Source organism: Pseudorca crassidens, chromosome 20 (assembly GCF_039906515.1).
Source record: "Pseudorca crassidens isolate mPseCra1 chromosome 20, mPseCra1.hap1, whole genome shotgun sequence".
Classification (NCBI taxonomy): Eukaryota; Metazoa; Chordata; class Mammalia; order Artiodactyla; family Delphinidae; genus Pseudorca; species Pseudorca crassidens.
Window position 1 is genome coordinate 5063071 of NC_090315.1, and position 22566 is coordinate 5085636.

The 22566-nt window shown below is 54.6% G+C and overlaps 1 protein-coding gene and 1 long non-coding RNA gene across 9 annotated transcripts; one reads left to right on the plus strand and one right to left on the minus strand.

The window, feature by feature from the left end:
- Positions 1–1276: 1276 nt before the first annotated feature.
- Positions 1277–12937, minus strand: EPS8L1 (EPS8 signaling adaptor L1). 3 transcript variants are annotated; one of them, XM_067718972.1, is made up of 20 exons: positions 12856–12937; positions 12185–12237; positions 10685–10725; positions 10373–10431; positions 9650–9811; positions 9171–9320; positions 8517–8599; positions 7879–8140; positions 7493–7619; positions 7200–7288; positions 7030–7104; positions 6790–6938; positions 5599–5740; positions 5463–5491; positions 3372–3501; positions 3164–3277; positions 2657–2957; positions 2298–2472; positions 1748–1880; positions 1277–1653 (listed from the first exon to the last, which is right to left on the minus strand). In XM_067718972.1, the coding sequence occupies exons 2-20, from the start codon at positions 12199–12201 to the stop codon at positions 1567–1569; spliced, it is 2325 nt and encodes a 774-aa protein (XP_067575073.1). In that variant the 5' UTR covers positions 12202–12237; positions 12856–12937; the 3' UTR covers positions 1277–1566. The 3 variants fall into 3 exon arrangements, with proteins under 3 accessions (XP_067575073.1, XP_067575071.1, XP_067575072.1); XM_067718970.1 differs by lacking the exons at positions 12185–12237; positions 12856–12937 and having other exon boundaries at positions 5599–5776; positions 10685–12109; XM_067718971.1 differs by lacking the exons at positions 12185–12237; positions 12856–12937 and having other exon boundaries at positions 10685–12106.
- On the plus strand, positions 6802–18225 carry LOC137214918 (uncharacterized). 6 transcript variants are annotated; one of them, XR_010939065.1, is made up of 3 exons: positions 6802–7149; positions 8401–9302; positions 12914–18225. It is a non-coding gene; the product is annotated as an uncharacterized lncRNA (long non-coding RNA). The 6 variants fall into 6 exon arrangements; XR_010939067.1 differs by having other exon boundaries at positions 6802–7144; XR_010939069.1 differs by having other exon boundaries at positions 6802–7040.
- Positions 18226–22566: the final 4341 nt, after the last annotated feature.

The following is a 22566-nucleotide window of genomic DNA, read 5'->3' on the forward strand; positions in this document are numbered from 1 at the left end:
AGGCAAGAGGCTGAAAGACGATTAGACACCTGCTAGGGCTGAGAGTATTCCGGGTGAAACGAACAGCATGAACTGAGGCGTGGAGACAGGAAGAGGGAAGCAGAGCACTGTGCTCGAGAAGCTTGTATGCTAGGCAGGCTACAGGCCCTCAGCTGCCGAGCCGCATCGCGGATTTTATCTGGTGGGACATGGGGAGCCTGCGGAGGTGTGTGAGCAGGGGAGAGGGTGGGGTTGAGATGGGAAGGGATCTTGGAGAGATGATGTGTCTGGTTCCCGAAGGAAGCAGAGGCGTGAGGGCGGCAAATAGGGGCTGAGGACCAGCTCCTGCCTGCCTAGGGCTGTGCCTCTGGTCCCTTCCGATCTGGTTTTGGAGGGCGCCATCTGGTGGCTCGGCTGGAAGCTGACGGAGCTCCGGGGGAGAGGCCAGCAGGAATTGGTTGGGGTGGGGAGGGGAGCTTGTCAGGGGCATTCTGGGGAAGCAGAAGCGTCCAAGCTGAACCAGGTTGGGATCCAGAGAAAACCAGTCCCAAACCAGCCTCGCCAGCCACCCAGATGACGGGAAAAAGTTGCTGGCTGGCCAGAGGGAAAAGGAGCTGTTGCTGAGGAGGTAGGAAGTTCCTGTTAGGCCGTCTTCTCACAGGATGAAGAGTGGCCAGGAAGCCTGTGACACATTCAGGAGGCAGCCACTTCTCCGTAGCTGGACCCCTGGCTGGAGGTGGAGAACAAGGTGTAAAAGTGGATGCTGGGAGACTAACCTAGGGGATGAGGGCAGGCTTTTCCAAAGAGGGTATTTGAGCTGGGTCGGGACAGCTGAATAGGATTTCAACAGGCAGAGAATCGTTCCAGCCAGCAGAAACCAGCCATTGTTAAAACTCCAGTGGTTGAAGGGGTTTGGGGAGTGTGTGGAGAAGGGCAGGACCAGAATGCACTGGGGATGAGGAGGTGAGGACGAGGTTGGAGATGTAGGGACCAAACCACTCAGGGCCTCGAATGCCAGGCTATGGGGCTAAGACGGCGACGGGGAGCCAGAAAAGGGTTTTGAGCAAGGGGTGGACTGGGGCCTCGGGTGTTCAGAAGATCCCTCTGGAGTGAACTAGAGGACAGACTGGAGGCTGGGAGGTCAGGAGGAAGCCTGAGTTGGGAGGATTCAGAGAAAGAAACTAAAGAGAGTGGGGACATCTGCTAGATTCCTTTCCTGTGAGGCTGTTGCTGGGGTGAGGGGCAGGTTCCTGGCCCCTGGTACCCGGGTAGAAAAGGGACAGCAGTTGACATCGCCTGCTAAGAGGAGGCTGTTTATAGACTGGGTAGCATTATCACAATACACAGGGCTCCCGAGCGCAAGCACTTGCCCTAAATTGTCTCAGTGCCCGTTCTCGGCCAATAAGAGAGCACTTCTCAGGAGACTCCATTAAGGACGGGCCGATTTATCTAACCGGACGGGGTAAGACCAAGGCTGGAACAGGTCGGCGATCCCTGGAGGGATCTACTTCCGTTGGTCTGCAGTCTGCAGAGTCCGTTCTCCCGCGGGGCTGCTTCCTGGAAACTTAGTGGAGGGACGGGGAAGGATCAAATGACTTCCGTTTCCACCTCGTCTTCCATCCTCTTCTTTTGCTTCTTCATTACCGCCTCCAGCTCTGACACTTTCTCTTTGTCCTGGAGTGGGGGTGGGGGTGGAAAATCAGGACCTTGCAGGCAGAGACCTCAGCCCCCTCCCCAGTCCGGGCTCGGGGACGAGCGCCCGCCTCACCTCCAGCAGCGAGCGCTGCACTGTGATCTGGCTGTACACGCGCGCCCCCTCCTCGGGGATCAGCGCCCGAAACTTATCTTTCTGCAGCGAGAATAGCTGCGCGCCGCTCAGTGCGCCTAGCGCGGCCACGGTCCTGAGCAGGGGCATCCAGGGCACAGTCAGGCCTGTTGGCCAATCACGGCTCAAGCCTCCTCAGCCCCACCAACCACTTTACGCCCGCTTAGCCCTTTGTCCAATCTGAGCAGCATTCTAGCTCTCAAGCCGGGGGGCGGCCGCTGCTGATGGCTCCTGAATCCCCATCCACCAATCATAGCGCGCCGTGGGGGGGGCCTGCCTTCCAAGGGAGGCGGGGCTTCCCTAGAGACTCCAATCGGAGCCTGGAAAAACACGGCAATCGCAGCCCGACAGTCACAGTTGCTATCAGACAGACCCCCGTTTTGGACCAATCCCGGTCTCCCGTGGTCTGCCATGCCCCCTCTGGGCCAATCGGAGCGCTCCGCCCCTAGCGCCGGTATCTCAGGGTCCCCTAGCCGGCACCTGCCACACTCACCCTGAACTAAAGCCCTTGCCCTGCAGCCAGGCGCGGACCTCCGAAGCGTTGGAGCGCGGGCTGAGCTGCGGCTCCGGGGCGCGGGGCCCCGGGGCTGCGCGGCTGGGGCCCGTGAAGCCCTGGGCCAGGCGTGCCTGCAGCTCCTCGTTGATACTGAGCATCTGGGAGAATTTCTCTGCAGGCGGGAAACCGGGAGGGAGGGCGGACTCAGGGCGAAGGGCCCTGAGCTCAGAGGGTCGGGGACCTCCAGCGTCCTCGTGATGGGTCGGGACTCTGTTTACTCTTTCTGAGCCTCGGTTTCTCTACCTGGAAAGCGAGGACAAGGACCGCTCCTTCGAAGGGGTGCCCCCACCACTCACCCTTATTGCCGGAGTCCAAGTTGTTGAGGCTCTCGCAGCTGTCCCTGGGAGACCGAGACGGAGCCGGAGCCTGGGTCCGCGCTGGTCGGGCACCGGGAGCTGGAGCCAGGGTCGGCACTGGTGCGGGAGGGGGCGGGGGGGTAGGAGCCGGGGCCGAGGCTGACGGGGGAGGGGGAGCCGGAGCCAGGGCGGACGCTGGTGGGGGGTGGGGAGCCGGAGCCACGGCCGGTGCTGGTGGTGGAGGGGGAGCCGAAGCCGGGGCCGACATTGGTGGTGGAGGGGGAGAGGGAGTGCTGTTCTCCTGGAGAGGGGAAAAAGAGGAGAGCACCTGGATCGGAAAGAGGACTGGGTCCCAGTCCCCTTAGCCTGGAGGTGAATTTCCGAATCCTCAGCCACTTCCTCTGCCAGTGACTTTGACCCCTTATCCCTCACGCCTCTTGTTCCCAGGACCCAGGATCTGAGCCCAGCCCCTCTTCCCTCAAGACCCAGGAGTCTGCCCTGGCTCACCAGGCTGCGGCCCCCCCGCGGCCCCGGGTGGGGTGTCAGGATATTATAGGGTACATATCCCTCCTGCCCCCTCTGGTCCCGAACCTTCCACCACTTGCGCTGGTCATCCAGGACCTGGAAGAGGGAAGGGTTCAGAGGCTGTGTCTGTAGCTAGGGCTGGGTGGACTCCAACCCCCCAGCCCCACACCCCGTCCCCCACTCCTCTGACCTCCAATATGTCCCACTGCTTGACAGACAGCTCGCTGCTATTGCGCGCCTGGAAGTCATAATTACATAGGACCCACTTTCCCGCCGGCTCCAGCCCCTGGGGCTCAGCTTCTGGTTCCTGGTCTTGGTGACTGAGGAGAAGGGGAAAGGGTTGCGGGGTAAGGAGGTAGCCAGCTCCACTGCTCTGGACTGTAGGGTGTTGGTGTGAGCTGGGGTTAACGCCAAGCAGGGGTCGAGGCAGGGGAGGCCGGTTAATACTGTTAACAGAGGTTTGAAATTGTAATACCGGTTTGAATATACTGTGCTCCTTATGTGCCTGGCACCATGCAGTAGGCACATGATATGAGTACTAGCATCAGCTCCATTTTATAGATGAGAACATTCAGGCTCAGAGAAATAGAATGACTCTCCCCAGATTACACAGCTAGAAACAGCTGCTGTTTATTGAGCATCTACTGTGTACTTGACTCATGCATAATGATAACTCATAAACATAATAAAAACAATAGTTAGCACTTATATAGCACTTATTACATGCCAGACACTGTTCAAAGTCTGCTACATGTATTAGCTGATTTGATGCTAGAGACAAACTTGGTAGAACCATGAGTTTGGACCCCCTAGTTCCTTCCTCCCTCCAGAGACCCAATTATTATCTCCATTTTACAGGAAAGGAACAGTGATATCAAGTGACACGGTGATGTAAAGGTCACAGAGCAAGAAAGAGGTGTAGTCAGGCTGGGACCCGGGCAGGCTGGCCCCAGAGCTCATGTCCTGAGTAATTCCATTCTACTCGCACACAGCTGGATGTGAACCTGCGTGCTCCCATGACCCTGAGCTCCTGACTGCTAGCCTGTACAAACTCACAGACTTCTGCCTCTTTCAGGGAGGGATTATTATTATTTCCATTCCCCTCCTGCCCTCCGCAAAGAACTTGAAGCGCAAAAAAAAGGTGAGTTAAAAGCTGTGGGTGTCAAGCTCAAGGTTCAGAAGCGCACCGAGAGGGGGGTCCGCTAGACCAGGCAGCTGGGGGGAGGGGAGCAGACTTTTAGCTCTGACAACCCAGTAAAAGGCACCTCAGCCCGGATCAGGCCTACCTGTGCAAGGGAGAGGGGAGTCTTCAGGGCCGAGGCACCCCCTGTGTGGGGCCGGCGGCAGCTCCCAGCACGCCGCCGTCTCTGCTGAGACTCTCTGCCCAAGCCCTCACCCAGACCCCCTTCTGCTCCTCCAGACCTGCGGCTTTGTTGTCTTCTCATCCCACGCAGCTTCCCTCCCATCTGCCCCCCGACTTGCCCAAGGAATCCTAGCTCCTCTAGGCCCTTCTTCCCCCGGGACCCAAGAGTCTGCACCACCATTGCTTGTTGGAACTATGAATTTGCACCCCCAGTTCTTTCCTCCTCCAGAGACCTAGGAGTCCAGATCTCAAGCTTTAATTTCCTCGACCTTTTAATGCTTAAAAGGTCCCAGTGTGACACCCAGCAGGGACTGAGACAATTGCTCTAGAGCCTTGGGAAAGCAAGGGTCCAGCCTCCCAGCCTTTACCTCTCTCAGGAGCCCAGAGATACTACCACTTCCTAACTTTCCCAGAAACTTGCCCCTTGGCCCTTTAAGTCCCAAGCCTACTTCCCTGGGTCTCCAAGGTCCCAAGCACCAGACTTGAGCTCTTCTTCAAAACCCAATATCTAATTCCCCAGCCTCTTCTCTCCAACACCCAGGACTCTGTCCTTATAGGGACCCAGGCAGGGAGCTTCCCAGGCCCTGGGAAACCAAACTGCCTTCTTCCAGACCTTTGGGGATCTAGAGGTCCCTCTCAGACTTTACCCACTCCCAGCACCCTCCTCCCTTAGACCCTGGAATCTGGGCCTCCAGTTCCCTCCTCCCTAGAACCCAGAAGTCTGGGCCCCACTCCCTCCCTCGTTGATCCTCCCCCCATCCCAGCCCAGGCCCCTGCCTCATCGCCACCTCACCCACCTTCGAAGAGCCGGGAAGACAAAAGGAAAAAGAAAAAAGGGGAAGCGGAGTCAGCGCTGGGACCCCCCAGGACGCACCCCTCCTGGACCCCACCTGACCCGACTCACCCATTGACACTTACCCATTGACAGCGACCTGAGGAGTGCTTTGCTGCAGGAGATGAGAGCAGTAGATCAGGTGGGGCCCGGCCTGCGCCCCAGAATTCCCAGTCACGGCCCCCCCTGTGTCATCTGGGGCAGCTTAAGCCTTAGCCTCACCTGCCGGCGGCGCCGCTCGTGCTGTAGCTGTTTCTCTACCGGGTCTTCCCAGGCGCGGCCCTGTGGGTCCGTGGCTGTGGGCTCCCAGCCGCTGTAGAACTCAGGTCTGTATGGGGGTCCCTCCTCTGAGGGTAGCTCTATCCTGCAGCCAAGGAGGGGCAAGGGATCCTCAGGGATCCTGGTATGACCTCCCTGTCAGTAACTTCATGAAGTTCTCCCCCTCCCCTTAAGCCTCGTTCTATTCCAACAAGTCTAATCCTGCCCCCTTTTGCCAAGCCCTGCCCTTGCCTCTAAGCTGCATCCACGACATCAACTATATTTGTAAATACCCTGATTCCATTCATGCTCCGCCCTGGCCTCTGATTCCAAACCGTGTTTCTAGCTACACACATCCCGTCCCTTTCCCCTAAGTCCAGCAGCTAGCTCTGCACCTACTCCCTTGAAGCTCTCAGCCTCCAAGCGCAAAGACTGCTCCCCCTTTCCAAAACCACAGACCAAACGTTTCCTAAGCCCGCCTCTTCGGCATAGCCTCACTTCATTCCTCTAAGTCCTGCCTTTTATTCCGGTTTGAGTTTTTTTTTTTTTTAAATCATGCTATGAAAAACCTAACTACCTAACTTTAAGATTTATTTTTGCAACTTTTTTAAACAGAGAAAACAACACACTCCTTGGGGAAAGGTGAGTGGCTAAGAGGACAGGTCCTGGGTACAAATTACTACCAGAGCCTGGAGTTGACAGGCCTGCCTAGGAGAGAACCACCGGCACTGCCACACCACCAAAGGGGGTAGCTGCTGTCTGAGGCTCAGCAGACAGTTTCATACGCCACGCAAAGCTGCTCGCCTTTCCTCATCGGATCGTGGCATTTGACCTAGTCCCACCTGAACTTCAATTTCTTTGGCGACACCCTCTAGCTAAGCCCCACAACTAACCTACCCTCCTAGCCCCATCTTTCCAACAGTCCCGCCACTTCCTCCCAACCCCACCCCTAAATTACCACGCCTCCTGCTTCCCAGCCCTGTCCGTCCAATCACCACGCTCCCAGCCAGCACCCACCCCACCCCCCGCCCCGCTCCGCCCCCGGATCACCACGCCTCCTGCCTTTCAGGCCTGTCTCTCCAATCACCACGACCCCAGCCTCCCAGCCCCGCCCCTAAATTGCCGCTCCTCCAGCCTCCCACCCCCGCCTCTTACCCCGGGCGGGTCCAAGAGTCCCCCAACGAGGTCCAGAGCGTGTTTTCAAGTTGGGTGACGTTGTCCCACAGCAGCGCCACAGCCTCGGAAGTCAGATGCGGCCGCCGCACGCAGCTCGCGAACTGGGGGCCGCCCGAGGCGTCCACAATCTGGCAGCGGCGCAAGAGTGGGCAAGCTATCAGACCTTCTTGAAGTGGAACCCTCCTGCTGCAGGCAGCCCTCAGGCCGGGGGTGTCTCACCATTTGCAGAGGTCCGAACAGGAAGTGCAGCAGTTCTGGGGAGGAGGGGTTGGCGATGTTGCTGCGCAGCCGGGCCTGTGGAGCCGGGGAGGTGCTGGTATTAGTGCGCGGACAGGTCAGGTTTGTTATTCCCCTCGCCCCCTGACGCCCCGGGATGAACGCGTCCTCACCAGCAAGCTGAAGGCGTACTTGATTTTCTGAAGCACATCAATGAACTCGGCCTCTGAGGGCGGCTTGGCCCGCAGCGTCAGGAGGCCCTCTGTGGGTAGAGAGGCAGGCGCGGTGATGGGGCACATGCAGACAGCGTCAGGCAGGGTCGAAGAGAGAGGCAGAGACCCAGTGAGATCGCGATAGGGAGTCAAACTGGCAGGGGGTGCAAGGGGAGACCCAAGGGAGAGGGTGGATATTTGGGAGTGGCCAGGAAGGGGGTGTTCAGGATTGCCACTCGGTGGCGCCTCCTCACCCCCGGCCTCCCGGTGCCGGGTCCTGCGGCTGCGCTCTCGGTGCTCCAGCACTCGGGTCGCCTCGGCAGACTTCTGCAGCCTTGATACGAAGGTCTCCACGTCGTCGAACACGTGGTTCAGGATGTCCTGGGGGGCAGAGCAGGGGATACGTGGGACCCCTGAATCTTGGACCCTCATCACCCCTGTCCAAGCCCTCTCAAACCAAGGGCGCTTAGGCACATTTAGGCCGGGCCACGCCCTCTGATGCTTGACTCTGCCCCCACTCTGTCCCCTCCGGCCACCCCCCCAGAAGTCTGACCAAGTCCCCAGAACCAAGCCCCACCCCCTGACAGAAGATTCACACCTGCAGCCAGTCCCGCCCCGGCCCTAGCCCCGCCTCACTCACCACTTCCCGCTCCGCCTGCAGACTGGCCAGGTCTGGGCCGCAGGGGCCCAGGTCCCGAGAGGTCGGGTCAGCGCTGCTGCAGACCTCCGCCCGGCCCGGCCTCCGCATCTCTGCTGTCTCTGGGATGGGGTCCGCCTGGGATCGCCCGCGGCCCGTGGCCGGCTCCACCGGGTTGATCGCGGCGCGGACCGTCGGGCGGTGCTGCAGGGGCGGGGTCTCGGCGGCGGGCGAAGGGTGGCACTGCAGCTCCTTTCGCGTAGCCCTGCGGGGGAAGAAGGGGAAACTAAGGCTGGGCACACCGAGGGGTCCGGGGAGGGGAGAAATTCGGGGCTTCAATCTGAAACACTGTGGCCCAAAGGGGTCAAACCTAGGCTCTCAGTGGTAGGGAGAAATCCGATATATGGGGGATGGGAGAGCACCTCTCCGGAGGGAAACTGAGGCAGAGGGAGGAGAAACCGAGGGGAGGGGAGTATACTTGGTACAGGGTTTGTTTGACTCCATTTAAAACTCGTTCTGCTCTAGGCTAGTGGTATCCACCGATTTCTCAGTTGGGGAAACTAAGGCCCAAAGAGGGGAGCTGGCTCCCCAGAGACCTCCCCGTCGTCTCTTCTCCCCAGCTTCCAGCCCGACCCCCTTACCTGAGCGCCGCCGCCCTGCGCTCCCCGCGGCCCGAGCGGTAGCTGTGCAGAGCCCCCTGGATGTCCTCTCGGATCAGCTCCGCCTGTCAATCACGCCGTCAGGCCACGACCGCAACCCACCCACTGCCCGCCCAGGCGGCTCTCCGAATCGATTCCTCAGCTCGGCCCCAGACCACGTCCAGTCATAGCTCACGCACTGCGCCCACGCACGTCCACGCCCTGAACTCACACCCTGGCTCTTAAACTGTCCCTGCCTTAGGCCCCTCCCCCAACCACGGAGGCCCCGTCCACATGGCGCTTCGCCCCTGACCACACTCACTCCCATCCTAGTTCTGGCTGCTCCCCCAGACCCTCACTTCCATGTTCTGTCCACGTTCTGTCCGAGCTCTTAGCTCTTAGCCTCCGTCTCCATTCGGCCCTCTCGTTCCTTCTCGACCCTACGTTCAATCTGTTCTCAAAACCCACTCCCTCCCAGAATTCCTTTACAGGTCACGCCCCCTCCGCTGGCCCTGACCCCGCCTTTGCCGTACACCGTGCCCCCCGTCTTAGAGGCCCCGCCCCGTTGGGGGTCCGGCTCCGGACTCCGCCCAGTTTCAGCTCCGCGCCCGGAATCCGCAGGGTCTCAGTCTGTGGCCCCGACCCCCGCTCGCTCACCGCCAGACGCAGGCCCTGGAAGAAGTGCACGTCGGGCTGCGTGCGCTCGGGCTCCTGGCACACGAGCAGCAGCAGTGAGCAGCTCTGGCCCGGCGGTATCACCGTGTCGCAACGCACGATGGCGCTCAGCGGGTAAGACTCCAGCTCCTCCTGTGGGGTGGAGGGTGGGACAGCGGGTAAACTGAGACCCTGAGCCAAGGATACTCCTAAGTGGTGCCAGCAGTGCCAGCAGTGCCAGCACGTACAGGCACTGCGCAGGGCAACCTCCACCCCAAGTTGAGGGGCCAGGGATAACACCCCTGTTTAATAGATGAGGCTAATGAGGTTCAAAAAGGGGGCGGGGGTCCCTTGCCAAAGTTCCTAGAGGAAGACCGTGCAGGAATCAAGATTCGCACTCAGATCCCTGAGGTCCCTAGGGCTCTCCATGCCTTGGTGGGCTCAGTCCAAGCTGCTCCTTCCACCCGTGTGCCCCGTGGCACCTTGGAGACTGGGTCCAGCAGCGCAACGTGTGTGGGAGACACGCGCAGCAGCATGTCCTGGGCCCAGACGCGGCCTTGGCTGTCCATGAGGGCCAGCTTCCGCGAGGCGTCCTCCACCGTGTGCACGCCATCCTCCTCACCCAGGCAGAAGGTCACCAGGTGCTGGAGAAAGCAGTGAGTCCCAGGATGAAGCCAGGTGGGCTGAGAAGCCCCTGGCATCAGCCTTATAGCCTGCGACTACGCACACCTCCTCTGGGAAGCCTTCTCTGATCACCTGCTCCACCTCCTCCCAGTGCCCTTTGTGTGTCTTCCCTGGGTCTAGCTCTCCAGCTAGACCCCTTGAAGGCAGAGAATGGTCTGGATTATATCTAGTTCCTTCTAAGCAGCTCTACCTCCGTTAGAGCACCTGGCAATTTTGCTGGTGCCTCTGGACCTTGTCTGACCCCTACTCATCCAGGATTGCATCTGACTTGTCCCTGTGGTCCAACTGTCCAGCACAGGCGCTGGTCCAGAGGAAAAGTTGGCAGATTCAAGTGGAATTGAGTTCCTCCACTGAGTACCCACATCTGAGGCAAGGCAGAAGGAGTCCACTTTGCAGATGAGCAAACTGAGTTTCCCAAGTTCTTGCTGCTTGGAGGTCCAACTGCTTTCAACTCCCCCATCTCCTCAGGCCTGCCTTGCCTCCTGCAAGACTCCCCGTGGCAACACAGACCCCAGACTCACATTGACTGGATATTGGGAAACATCGGCCATAACCTCGGTGGAGTACCGCTTCCTCTGTTCTGTGGGGGGAGAAGGAGAATGGCTGCAGGAGACCCAGCTCCCAGCCCCTTCCCCCTCAGACTCAGGAGTCCAGCCCCCCAGCCCCCTCCCCTCCAGACCCAGGAGTCCAGACCCCCAGCCCCTCCTCCCTCAGAAAAGGAGTCCAGACCCCCAAACCCTTCCCCCATCAGATCCAGGAGTTCGGGTCCTCAGTTACCTCCTCCCTCAGACCTAGTTTCTCTTGGCCCGGGGCTTCCTTGCCCCTCAACTCACCATAGATAGACTTGGCACTCCGTTTGGGAGAAGCTTCTGGACTAGTGAAGGAAAAGAGGGGTGAGAGGGGCCATGGGAATTGGGGGCAGATCATGGGAGTTTTGAGTGCCCAGCAGAGCTTGTGAGGGCGGTGGGGAGCCATGGAGGGTTTTGAGCAGGGGAGGGCAGGGTCAGAGCTGGACTTTAACGAGACAAGTATGGCAGTGGTACTGGCTCGTGGTGGCGAGTGTGGTCTCTACTGTCACCCAGACCTGGGTTCAAATCCCCTGTCAGCTACTGCTTTGTCATAAGACCCCGGGTGGGAGACGATCTCTCCTGCTTCAGTTTCCCTTTCCATAAGACAGGGGTTAGTTACCCTATAGTGTCTGGTAGGTCTGTTGGGCGAATTCAATGAGATGATGCAGTTGGAATGTTGTGCAGCCTTAGTAACTGTTATTATCATTATTAAGATGATGCAAAAGGCTTAACACACAGTAGTTGCTCAATAAATGGGATTTTTTTTTTCTTTTTTTGTGGCTGCGCTGTGCTGCGTGGCTTGCAGGATCTCAGTTCCCCGACCAGGGATTGAACCTGGGCCATGGCACTGAAAGCGCCAAATCCTAACCACTAGACCACCAGGGAACTCCCAATAAATGGGATTTTTTACAATAGCATTAGTATTGGGAGTAGATGGAAAGTTATCTTCTTCCCCTCCTACCCCCACGGGCCAGGTTCTTTTCAGCCAGATCTTTCTCTGAGAATTCTCGAGTCCCCATTTCCACAGAAATAACAGCTCAGAGCTTGGTTGGGGTCGGAGATGAGAGATGAAGGATGAGAAACTCTTTTAGTCAAACCTCTGCTCCTCTTCCTGCCCTTGTCAGTCAAATCTCCCCACAATTTGTTTACCTCTGGGCTGGAGAACTCACTCCCTTCCATCTCCCATGCAGCTATTCCCACACTTCTCTCTTTATCCTTCTCCCTGCTTACTCCAGGAGACTTGACCCTTCATTATAAACAGTCCTGAGCTTTTAGCAAAGGGTCAATATTTAATAATAAGATATAACAACTGGGAATTCCCTGGAGGTCCAGTGGTTAGGACTCGGTGCTTTCAGTGCCGTGGGCCCAGGTTCCATCCCTGGTTGGGGAACTAAGATCCCAGATGCCACGCAGCGCAGCCAAAAAAAGAAAAAGGAAAAAGGTAACAGCGATGGCCTAGCAGCTCTCATGAGTTGAACACCTGCTGTTGGTCAGATGCTCTGCTAGGTGCTGTATGTGCATTAGCCTATCGGAATTGTCCCTGTTTCACGGAGGAGGGACTGAGGCTTGAAGAGGTGATGTCCTTTGGCCAGGGCCACACCACTGCTGAAAGTTAGCTCCTGGATTTGGACCCAGGTCTGTCTGCTTGGCAGCAGGAGGGAGGCAGCTCAGGTGGTCCTCAGAGTGTCCAGGCTGCGGGTGTGGATGAAACGGTCGGGGGGAAGGGCGGGGCGGCCGGGGGACCCGGTGGGCGGGGGTACTTACCCAGTGGTGGAGCTCATGGTGCCGAGAATGGGGAGCTCCTGCCACCTGGAGCCCTGGGAGGCAGCAAAGAGGTGAGGCCGGACCTGATCGCAGGACCTATGGTTCCTGCCCCAGCACCTCCCCGCTCAGACCAGGAATCCGGGCCCCCAGCCCCTCCTCCCTCAGACCCAGATGTCCAGGCCCTCAGGCCGTCGTTCCTCAGGCCAGGAATCTAGACCTGCAGGCCCTCCCCCCTCACACCTAGTACACTGCCACACCCCCAGTTCCTCAGGGCTCCATGCATTCAGCTCCCTAACCTGTGTGTACCCCATTTTCCTTCCTCTACCCAGGGATCCTGTCTCCCTGTCTTCTAGCCTTTTACCTTCTCAGGGGCCCAGGAGTCCAGAACTCAGAGCTCCTTGTCCCTTGGAACTAAAGGGTTTGGACACCAAGTCTCCTCAGAGAACATTCATCCAATTCCTCAGCCCCTACGACCCCATAGTCTTCCCTTAGGTGTTCGGGTCCGATCTCCAGCCCCCAGCTCTTCAGAACTAGACTTTAGTTCCCCCAGCCTTTCCTGTGTCTGGACCCAGGAGTCTGGGCCCCCTGCTCCCCTCCCCCAGACCCAGGAGTCCCCACCTCCCGTCCCTCCTCGCTAGGACCCAGCTCTCTTCCCTGGGCCCCCTCCTCACCTGCTGCTCAAGCTGTGTCAGACAGGAGGCTCTGAGCTCTTCTCTCCCTTCCCTACAGGGGCCTCTCCTTCCTGCTCACTCCCAGGGCCCTCCCTCCTCCACATACCTGAGCACTCACCTGGTACAGCCTGCTGGCGTGGCCCCTGGGCGGGGCTGGCTGACAGACCCAGGGCGCCGGCTGGGATGTCCTCAGGGGAGCCAGAAAGCTTATTGTCTCCATCACAACAGGAGAAACTACAGTAATTCGATGTCAAACTCCTTCACGCGTCAGAAATACCCGCTTCGAATTCTCCTGGTATCTCTGCGATTCTCCTGGTATCTCTGCTAAGTTGACTGCCGCTTGTTCATGGTCAATGTGGAAGGGTGGGCTTTGAACCCGGAGCCACCTTTCCATCTCCAGGGCTGGTGTCCATCCCTGCTCTGTGCACACCTCCTCTCTGGCGTTCCTATCTCCACCGGTGCCCTCGGCCCCCAGCCCTCCCCTTCCCTCCTCCTTTGGAAATGTCCCTCAGTAATTCCCGATAACGATGACAGCTAAGACACAATGCCCAACACTGCTCCAAGGGCATCACAAAAATGAACAGGCTCCCCAGGCATGAAAATCTCCTTTCGAGAACTTCCCCTGTGCCATGGACCTCGCAAACTGAGTTATACACACCGCTTCTTCCCCGAACCCAGTGGAGTGAGTGTTGGGGTGTCTCCATTTGGCAGATGAGGAAACTGAGGCTCACAAGGGCTCAGAGACTTGCTCAGAGTTACACATGCAGTGAGTGGTCTCCCTGCCGTCTTCCTCCCCAGTCCGGTCTCAATGCATGGACCCCCATAGAAACCTAAATCAGCTTACGTCACTCCACTCTCAAAAGGCTTCGGTGGCTCCCCATTTCTCTGGATAAAAGAGAAGACCTTCTACAAGGCCTTAAGTGATGGTACCCTACCTCATCTCTTCCTTTGCTCCTTGAGTACCCAGATGCCATTCTGCCTCAGGGCCTTTGCACTTGCTGTACCCGCTGCCTGGAAAGCTCTTCTCATATCCATCGATGAGAAGAGGCTTGCTCCCTCATCTTCTTCAGGTCTTCGCTTGAATGGCAGCACCTCGGGAGGCCTGGCTGGCAACCTTGTTTAACATGGCAGCACCTCTGACCCGTCCCTCCTTCAGAGTCTCTTCCCCCTCCCCCAACATTTAGTTTCTCTCCAGATCATTTATCACCCTGTAACTCACATATTACCTGTTTATTTTGTCTGTTTTATGTCCTCCCCATTAGAATGTAAGGCTTCAGGACAACAAAGACTATTGTGTGTTCAGTTCCCCAATGTACCTGCAGCATATAGAATAGGGTCTTGCACGTAGTAAGTGCTGGAGTGACATTTGTTGAATTACTGAGTTTTTGCATTTGGTGCACTTGTGTGCATTTTTGCTTCACTGAACACATGTTGACCCCACAGTCTCTACTACGAGAGGCTGGAAACCAGAGAAGGCACATCCTTGTCCTGGATTGATGGGGAAGAAAGAACAGACAGAAAGAGAGATAATCCTATTGTGTGGTGTGATCATAAAGAGCCCAGGTGGGTGTGGGTTCGAGTCCTGGCTTTGCCACTTAATAATTTTGGTAATACTTATTGTGTGCTCATATCCTCTTCTGAGCACCTTGTGTGTGTGTGTGTGTGTGTGTGTGTGTGTGTGTGTGTGTGTGTGTGTGTATAAACCTCACAACGTCCTAAGAAATGGGTTCAATGATCCCCATTTTATACATGAAGAAACCAAGACATATTAAAGTTAAGTAACGTGTCTATAATCACACAGCTAATAAGTGGTAGAGATCGTTGAACCCAGGCCATACAGTTCAGACACTGCATCTTGGTTGTTACTCTGTGCTACCACCTCATGGTCCAGGCCCCTATCTAGCTGTGTGACCCTGGGCAAATTACTTAACCTCTCTGTGCCCCAGTCCCCCATCTGTAAAATGGGGATAACAGCACTGGGAAGATTAAAGGAGGTTACGGAGAGGTCTTAGTACAGTACTCAACGAAGAGAAAATCCTAGGGAAGAAGTGTTAGCAACCACATCGATGATGTCTTTCTTTCCACAGGTCCTATAATGGCAGATGCTAAGGGTGCCTCGGAAGCCTGGAAGCGGCTCCTCAGAGGGTCAGGGCAGGCTTCCTGAAGGAGGAGGGGTGGGGTGGCCAGAGCTAAACCTGAAGGGCAAGTTTGGCAGCCCCAGGTGGCCTGGAGGATGAGGGAGGAGTGTTCCAGGCCAGGAGCTGCCTGAGCCACGGAGGGGAGGGCCATCTGGCCAAGTCTCAGTGGCTCTGGGCCATGACAAATGCAGATCTGCCTGAGACCAGGCCCTTTCTTCGCGTGCAGGTGGAGAGAAGTGTCCTTGTAAAGGCATTCAGTGGGAGTCGGGGGCCTGGACTCCTGGGTCTGAGGGAGGAGGGGCTGGGGGTCCGGACCCCTGGGTCTGAGGGGGGCGGGGTTGGGGGCCCGGAACCTTGGGTCTGAGGGGGAGGGGCTGGGGGTCTGGTCCCTGGGTCTGAGTGGGGAGGGGCTGGGGACCTGGTCCCTGGGTCTGAGGGAGGAGGGCGGTGGAGCGCAGGCGCCCCCAGGCCCCACCCACAGCAGCTTCTTTGCGCTCCGGAGCAGCAGGTGAGACCAAAACCCAGCCTCCGCCCTGCCCTCGTTCAGAGCCCAGGGCCTCCTTCCTTCTTCCCTGCCACAAAGGAGGCGCCTCCCTCTCTCCAAACCGTAGCACGTGGTTCCCAAATACCAGTGGAGGCTCACACCCCTGCACTGTCTGCCTCAGTAAGCCCTGGGTGGAGGTGCTCACCGGGGGGCGGGGAACCCGGCACCAAAACACCGACGGTAGAGCGCCTTTTACTGAGTGAACTTTAGGACTCTGTGGGTCTGAATCTGCCTCTGTCCCTGAACTGGGATAGCTTTGTTATTGGGGAACTGGATTGTTTATTCTCTCTGTTGGGAGATCCCAGGAACCAAACAGAATTCTCACTGCTGCTTGTTAAGCCAGGATCCTCTGTATGTCATATCTGAAACCACCCCATCTCTTCCCTCATCCTCCTCGCCCAAGGCATGCCCCCCACATCTGTCCCCCAACTGTAGGATTTGCTGATGAATTCCTAGGACAAGGAGGGAGGTCGAATTCACAGGTCTGGCAGGGCATATAAATAAGATGGGAGCTGGGTCTCAGGGAGATATAGTTACTTACATATTTGTCCATTCATTCATTCATTCAATAAATGGTCCCTGAGACCTAATTGTGCCTCATCCTTTGCCCTCAAGAAGTCAGGTCGATTGGGGAAATAGACCCTGCTGGCACCCACAGTAGCAATTCACAGTGACATGTGCACTGCTGGAGGTGGCAACAGGGCATTGAGTGTCCCCAGAGGAGACACTTATTCCAACTTTGTGGTGGCTATGTGAGGCAGTCAAAGAAGACCACCCAGGTTAAGTGATAACTGGATGGGGTTCTGAAGGATGAATAGGAGTTTGCCAAGGAAGATGCGGCAAGGAATGATATTCTAAGCTTGGGGAGTGGCGTATGCAAAGTCCCAAAGTCATGTAGTAGCAAATACTCAAGCACCTACTGTGTACCAAGCACGTTCTAAGTGCTAGGCAGACAAAACCCCTGCCCTTGTGTTGTTGTCATTCTAGCGGGTGTGGTGGGAAGACAGAAGATAAACAGGTAGGGACACACACATGAGTAAGACTTTCAGATTGTGGTAATCTCTGTGGAGGAAATAAATGTGAAGAAATGGAGTCACTGAGGGACAGGCAGGTGTGGCCACTTCTGGTGAGGTAGTCAGGGATGACCTCTCTGACGAGGTGTCATGGGAGCCTTGACCTGAATTTCAAGGTGGAGCCAGGAATGCAGAGAGGGTTTTAGGCTGAGGGAACACCTTGGGGAGGCTGGGCAGGTGGGGGTGTGGCTGGCCAGAGGAGATGAGACTGGAGACAGCTATGAGGATGGTCATGATATTGGTGTTGACCATGACAATTGCAAAGGATAGGGTAGCCAAACTTCAACTCAAATGCGCTTGCCCCAAGCCTGAGTCTCAAGAAGCTCCCCGTCTGGGTGGGGAGGTGACTTAAACATGGGTTGCCTGAAACGTGCCATAAACGGAGGTCGCTCCGGCAGCGTAGAAGCTCGGAGGAGTTCTTCCTGGGACCTGAGGGGTTAGGAAAGGTTGTTCCTTGAAATTCCTCTGAGACTGGCTGGCCCTGGAGAGCGGGCGGGAGTAGCACCAGGAGGGTGAGTCTAAAAACTGGCCTGGCCAGAGGAGGGAGGCTGGTGGTGAGCTGTTTATTCTCTGGGCGGGATCCAGGGCAGATGTGTCTCCTGAAGCTGAAGGCATTTGGCTTCCGTGTTGGGGGACTGCATCCAGGAGGCAGTGATGGGGAAAGGGCTCCAGACAGACTTGAGTCTGGATCCTGGGTTGAAGCAAGGGCCAGTGCAAAGGTCCTGAGGTGAATGCTCACACAGCAAGGCTACTGTTTATGGAGCAGAGTGTTGAGGGCAGAGGGGTAGGACATGAAGTCAGAAAGGTGATGGGGGTGGATTGTGGGTTCCCAGGGTCACTGTAAGGATCAGAAATTGATGGTACTATAGAAGTGTTTTGATCAAATTTTTTTAAAAAATTGACCTGAAATTAACCATCTTTTTTTTTTTTTAATTTTTTGACGTGGACCATTTTTAAAGTCTTTATTGAATTAGTTACAATATTTCTTCTGTTTTATGTTTTGTTTTTTTGGCCGCAAGGCATGTGGGATCCTAGCTCCGCGATCAGGGATCGAACCCGCACCCACTGCATTGGAAGGCGAAGTCTTAACCACTGGACTGCCAGGGAAGTCCTTGAAATTAACTATCTTAAATTGAACTGAATAGCATTTAGTACACTGACAATGTTATGCAACCATCATATCCATCTAATTCCCAAACATTTTCACCCTCCCCAAATAAAGTCCATACCCATTAGAAGTCACTCCCTATTCCTTCCTCCCCACAGCCCCTGAAAACCACCATTTGCTTTCTGTCTCTGTGGATTTGCCTGTTCTGGACGTTGCCTATAAATGGAATCATACAATATGTGACCTCATAGTGTTTTTGAGGTTCATCTATTTTCTTTTTAACATATTTATTGGAGTATAATTGCTCTACAGTGGTGTGTTATTTTCTGCTTTATAACAAACTGAATCAGCCGTATGTCTATGTTGTATTGGTCCAGTGTTGAAATAATTTCAGACTTGTAGAAAAGTTGCAAAAGCATACAGAGAAAACCTCTGCCGGGTTTCCGTACATTTTTTCCTTTGTAATTAATAAGTATCTTGTGGAGAGCTACTTTGAGACTATGTAAATATCCTGTGTGTCATGAAACTTTTAACTCATTAGTTTTGGCATCTACGGATGCTTCCTGCCTGAATCGAGGATGACCAAGATGGTTCCCCAATGGCAATTGAGTTAAGTTTCAAAAGGATTGCCTAATTTCTGTGTGGAGAACAGGGGGAAGCAGGGAGACCAGCTAGGAGGCTTTCATATTAATCCAGTGAGAGATGGTAGCAATGGACATGCTGAGACATGGTCAGATTTTTGGATATATTTTCAAGGAAGAGCTGGCAGGCATTGAGAGAAAAAGAGGAGATAAGCATGACTCCATGTTTTGCTCTAGGCAATGGGAAGACTGGAGTTGCTATTTTCTGAGATGGGATCGCTGCTCTAACAGAAAGACCTGGACTCTTAGTGGCTTAAATCAGGTTGAAGTTTATTTACTGCAGTTGATCCAGGGCCCGTTTGGCAGCTCCATAATCATCAGGGACCCAGGCTCTTTCCATCTCATTACTCTGGCAAAATAGGGTTTCCACCTCGTGGTCCAAAATGGCTGCCTCAGGTCCTGCCATCAGATCTGCCTTGCAGCCTGAAGAAAAGAAGAAAGGGGGCAAGTGTCTTTTCATTTTGAGTACACATGTCCTTTTTGCTCACATCTCGTCTAAGTCAGAACTTAGACACATGGCCACAGCTAGGTGCAGAGGAGGCTGGGAAATGATTCTTTGTTCTAGGTGCTCACGTGCCCAGCTATAAACCAGTGGCTCTAGTATTATGAGCAAGAAAGGAAGAATGTATGTTTGGGGAACAACTAGTCAACTTTCCCTAATGGGTCCTGAATGCTGCTCTTCCTACATCCCTTATGTCCCTCTCCAGTCCGTATCCTACATCTCACCTAGAAACAAAATTCCTAAAACATAGATCTGCTCATGACCTTCCATGGCTCATTACTCTTTCATGGGCCTCCAGTATCCTCTGAATTAAAGCCAAGTTTCTCAGCCTGGCATTTGAGCCATAATCTGGCTCCACCTTCCAACCACTCCAGCCTCATTCCTTCCACCCCATCCACGCCTCACACTCCCACAACATCCGCACGTACCTGTGTGCTACCTTTTCCTTAAGCTGATCCCACAGTCTGGAGCACCCTTTCTGGCCTGAGGAAATCCTTTCTGTTTGTATCACTGTGATCAACACCACATCCTGCAGGAAACTTGCCCAGCCTCCTTACAGTGGGGCCCTCTGCCTCTCACAAACTCTCAGAGTCCCCATCACCCCATCCTAGCGGAGAGGTCAGCTATTTGTATGGTGCCTGCTTTACTCCAGGCAAACTCGCTAAGTCTTTCCTTTCCTGTCTTCCTTCCTTCTCACCACCCTTCCCTCCTGTCCACACTCTGCCCCTCCTCCCTTTTGCCTTCCCTTCCTCCCAGTTATGGAGCATGAAAGCACTGCACTCAGCACCTGTACGAAACAAAGAATCAATTTTTCCAGTTACTAAGGTCATGTGACAAATCATTCCAAGACCTAGTGGCTTCAGACAACGGCCACATTTAGTTTGCTCACGAACCTGCCATCTGCACAGGGCTTGGTGGAGGTGATACATCTCTGCTCTACATGGTGACAACGGGGGTGGATTGGAAGCTGGGGCAGTGTCTTGGATGGAAAGGCTCAAACAGCTGGAGCATGGACCAATTAGGGCTCCTCCACCATCTGACCTCTTCTCTATGTGGTCTGTCCAGCATGGTAGCTTCAAGGTAGAGAAACGTGTTTCTTACATGTCAGTTAAAGGTTCTGAAAATGCATGGAGAGAGAGAGAGAGAGAGAGAATGACTTGGGTATGATAAGCCCTCTGATGGGGGAAGAGTCCTCTCAGTACCTGGAACAGCACCCAACGTTTATCAGGAATTTATAAACAACTTCAACAATGATAAAGGGATTCATAGCTTACCTGGTAGCCGGAAGAGATATTCTAAACACCTTGGGTGCATATGGGAATCACGCAGGAGGTCCTCAGAGGAAGGAATTTGGATGCATTGTTCTGTTTATAGTAACAACATTACAGCCGTCAATGCTCTGGCATTTACTGTGGGTTAGATCTTTGTCATGAATTACTTTCTGTCATCCGTCCAAACTTTGTGACAGGGGCCAGCAAACTGTGTCCCTCCACTTGTTTTTGTAAATAAAGTTTTATTGGAACACAGCTCTGCTCATTTGTTTGTATACTGTCTGCGGCTGCTTTCCTGCTGTAATGGCAGAGTAGTTGCAACAGGGACCAGATGACCCCAAAAGCTGAAATTATTTGCTATCTGGTCCTTTGCAGAAAATATTTGTTAACTCCTGCCCTAGAGGTAGGTATTAGGAGACCAGTTTATAAAAGAGAAGAAAAAGGCTCCGAGGGGGATGCTTTATTCGAGGTTGAGAGAGTCAGCGTCCGTACTTTTTATTTTTTTTATTTATTTTTATTTTATTTTTTTTGCGGTATGCGGACCTCTCACTGTTTTGGCCTCTCCCGTTGCGGAGCACAGGCTCCGGACGCGCAGGCTCAGCGGCCATGGCTCACGGGCCCAGCCGCTCCGAGGCATGTGGGATCTTCCCAGACCGGGGCACGAACCCGTGTGCCCTGCATCGGCAGGCGGACTCTCAACCACTGCGCCACCAGGGAAGCCCCTTATACAATTTTTTAAATACAATTTTTAAAGGCTCCACTGCATTTACAGTTATTACAAAATATTGGCTATATTCCCCATGTTGTACAATAAATACTTCCCTGTAGCCATCTAACACCCAGCAGTTTGTACCTCCCACTCGCCCACCCCTATATTGCTCCCGTCCCCCCACTGGTAGCCACTTGTTGGTTCTCTATGAGATGGTGATTCATGACAGCGTTGGGGTTGTTTTTATCTCTTGTTTTTGCTTTTTAGTTTGCAAAGTCTGTGTGTGTGTGTGGTTAATCCATTTGATAACCCACTTGGGCTCAGCTACTGGTGTTCCTCATCTGTGGATGATGGAGCTTCAGAGTTTCTAGATTTTCTCTACCCTGGACATCCCCATCTTAGAGACAAACCTGGAGCTTGCTGTCCCCAAGAGTTCCTGCTGTTGCTGGGGGCAGGGCCTCCCTAGACTTGTTGGGACAAGGCTTCCCTTCCTGGTCAGGACTCTGGAGCCCCCCTGGGGCTCTTGAGCCTCATGTAGCTCCGAGGAAAGTGGGTGATAAGTTTCCAAAGAACTGCCCACCTCCAAGACTTCTGGATCCTCCATCCTGAGTGCTGTGCTGACCCCTGACCCTCTCATCTCCAGCTCTGTACACTTCTGCCGTGTCCTGCCCCCACTCACCAGTTTTAACTAAATAAACATGTTTTGTCTTGCTAAAAATCCAAAAACCAAAAACCAAAAAAACCTCTTGGGACATGTGACAATTTATGGGTCTGATATTTGTCATTTCATAAGCATTCTGAAGTATGCCTGTGGATTGTTGTCAAACCTGATCCAATCATAAATCAGATGAGTTACTTGGAGTCAAATAATTTCCAAAACAAAATTATGCAAATCTTTTCAGTGTTTTTTTTCAGCTTTATTGCACTATAATTTACATGCAATAAAATTCACTTTTTTTTTTTTGCGATACGCGGGCCTCCCACTGTTGTGGCCTCTCCCATTGCGGAGCACAGGATCCGGACGTGCAGGCTCAGCGGCCATGGCTCACAGGCCCAGCCGCTCCGCGACACGCGGGATCCTCCCGGACCGGGGCACGAACCCGTGTCCCCTGCATCGGCAGGCGGACTCTCAACCACTGCGCCACCAGGGAAGCCCTAAAATTCACTATTTTTAAGTGAACATGCTGATGAGATTTGACAAATATGTCATCACGTATATAAACACCAGTGCGGTTTAGAGATTCTTTCCAACCCGCCCGAAAGTTTCCTTTGCAGTAATCACTTCCCCCAACCCCTCTGCCCTTGGTAACCACTGATCTTCATTCTCTCACTATAGTTTTGTTTTTCCTAGATTGTCATGTAACTGGAATCATACATATTGTGTAAATACCAGTAGTTCATTCCTTCTTTGTGGGGGGGGGGAAGGGGCCCGCACCACAGGGCATGTGGGATCTTTGCCGACCAGGGTTTGAACCCATGCCCCCTGCATTGGGAGCTTGGAGTCTTAACCACTAGACCATCAGGGAAGTCCTCATTCCTTTTTATTGAGTACATTATATGAAGTTATTATAAATAACTTATTCCTTTAGCTGTCGATGGACATATCAATTACAAAATTGGGTTGCTTCCAACTTTTGGGTATTATAAGTGGGATGGGTTGAATTGCCTTGCCCCTCTCCCCCCACAAATTCATATGTTGAAATCCTAACCTGCAGTAGACCACAG

Bases quoted from the DNA above. Each gene is read 5' to 3' on its own strand.
- EPS8L1 (XM_067718970.1), bottom strand. From the start codon at position 10,826: ATGGCTCCCCACCGCCCTCACAAGCTCTGCTGGGCACTCAAAACTCCC. The intron at 9,321-9,649 runs GTGCCACGGGGC...TCCACCCCACAG, and splicing joins TGCTGGACCCAGTCTCCAAG to GAGGAGCTGGAGTCTTACCC. The intron at 2,473-2,656 runs GTGAGTGGTGGG...TCCCGCCTGCAG, and splicing joins CTTGGACTCCGGCAATAAGG to AGAAATTCTCCCAGATGCTC.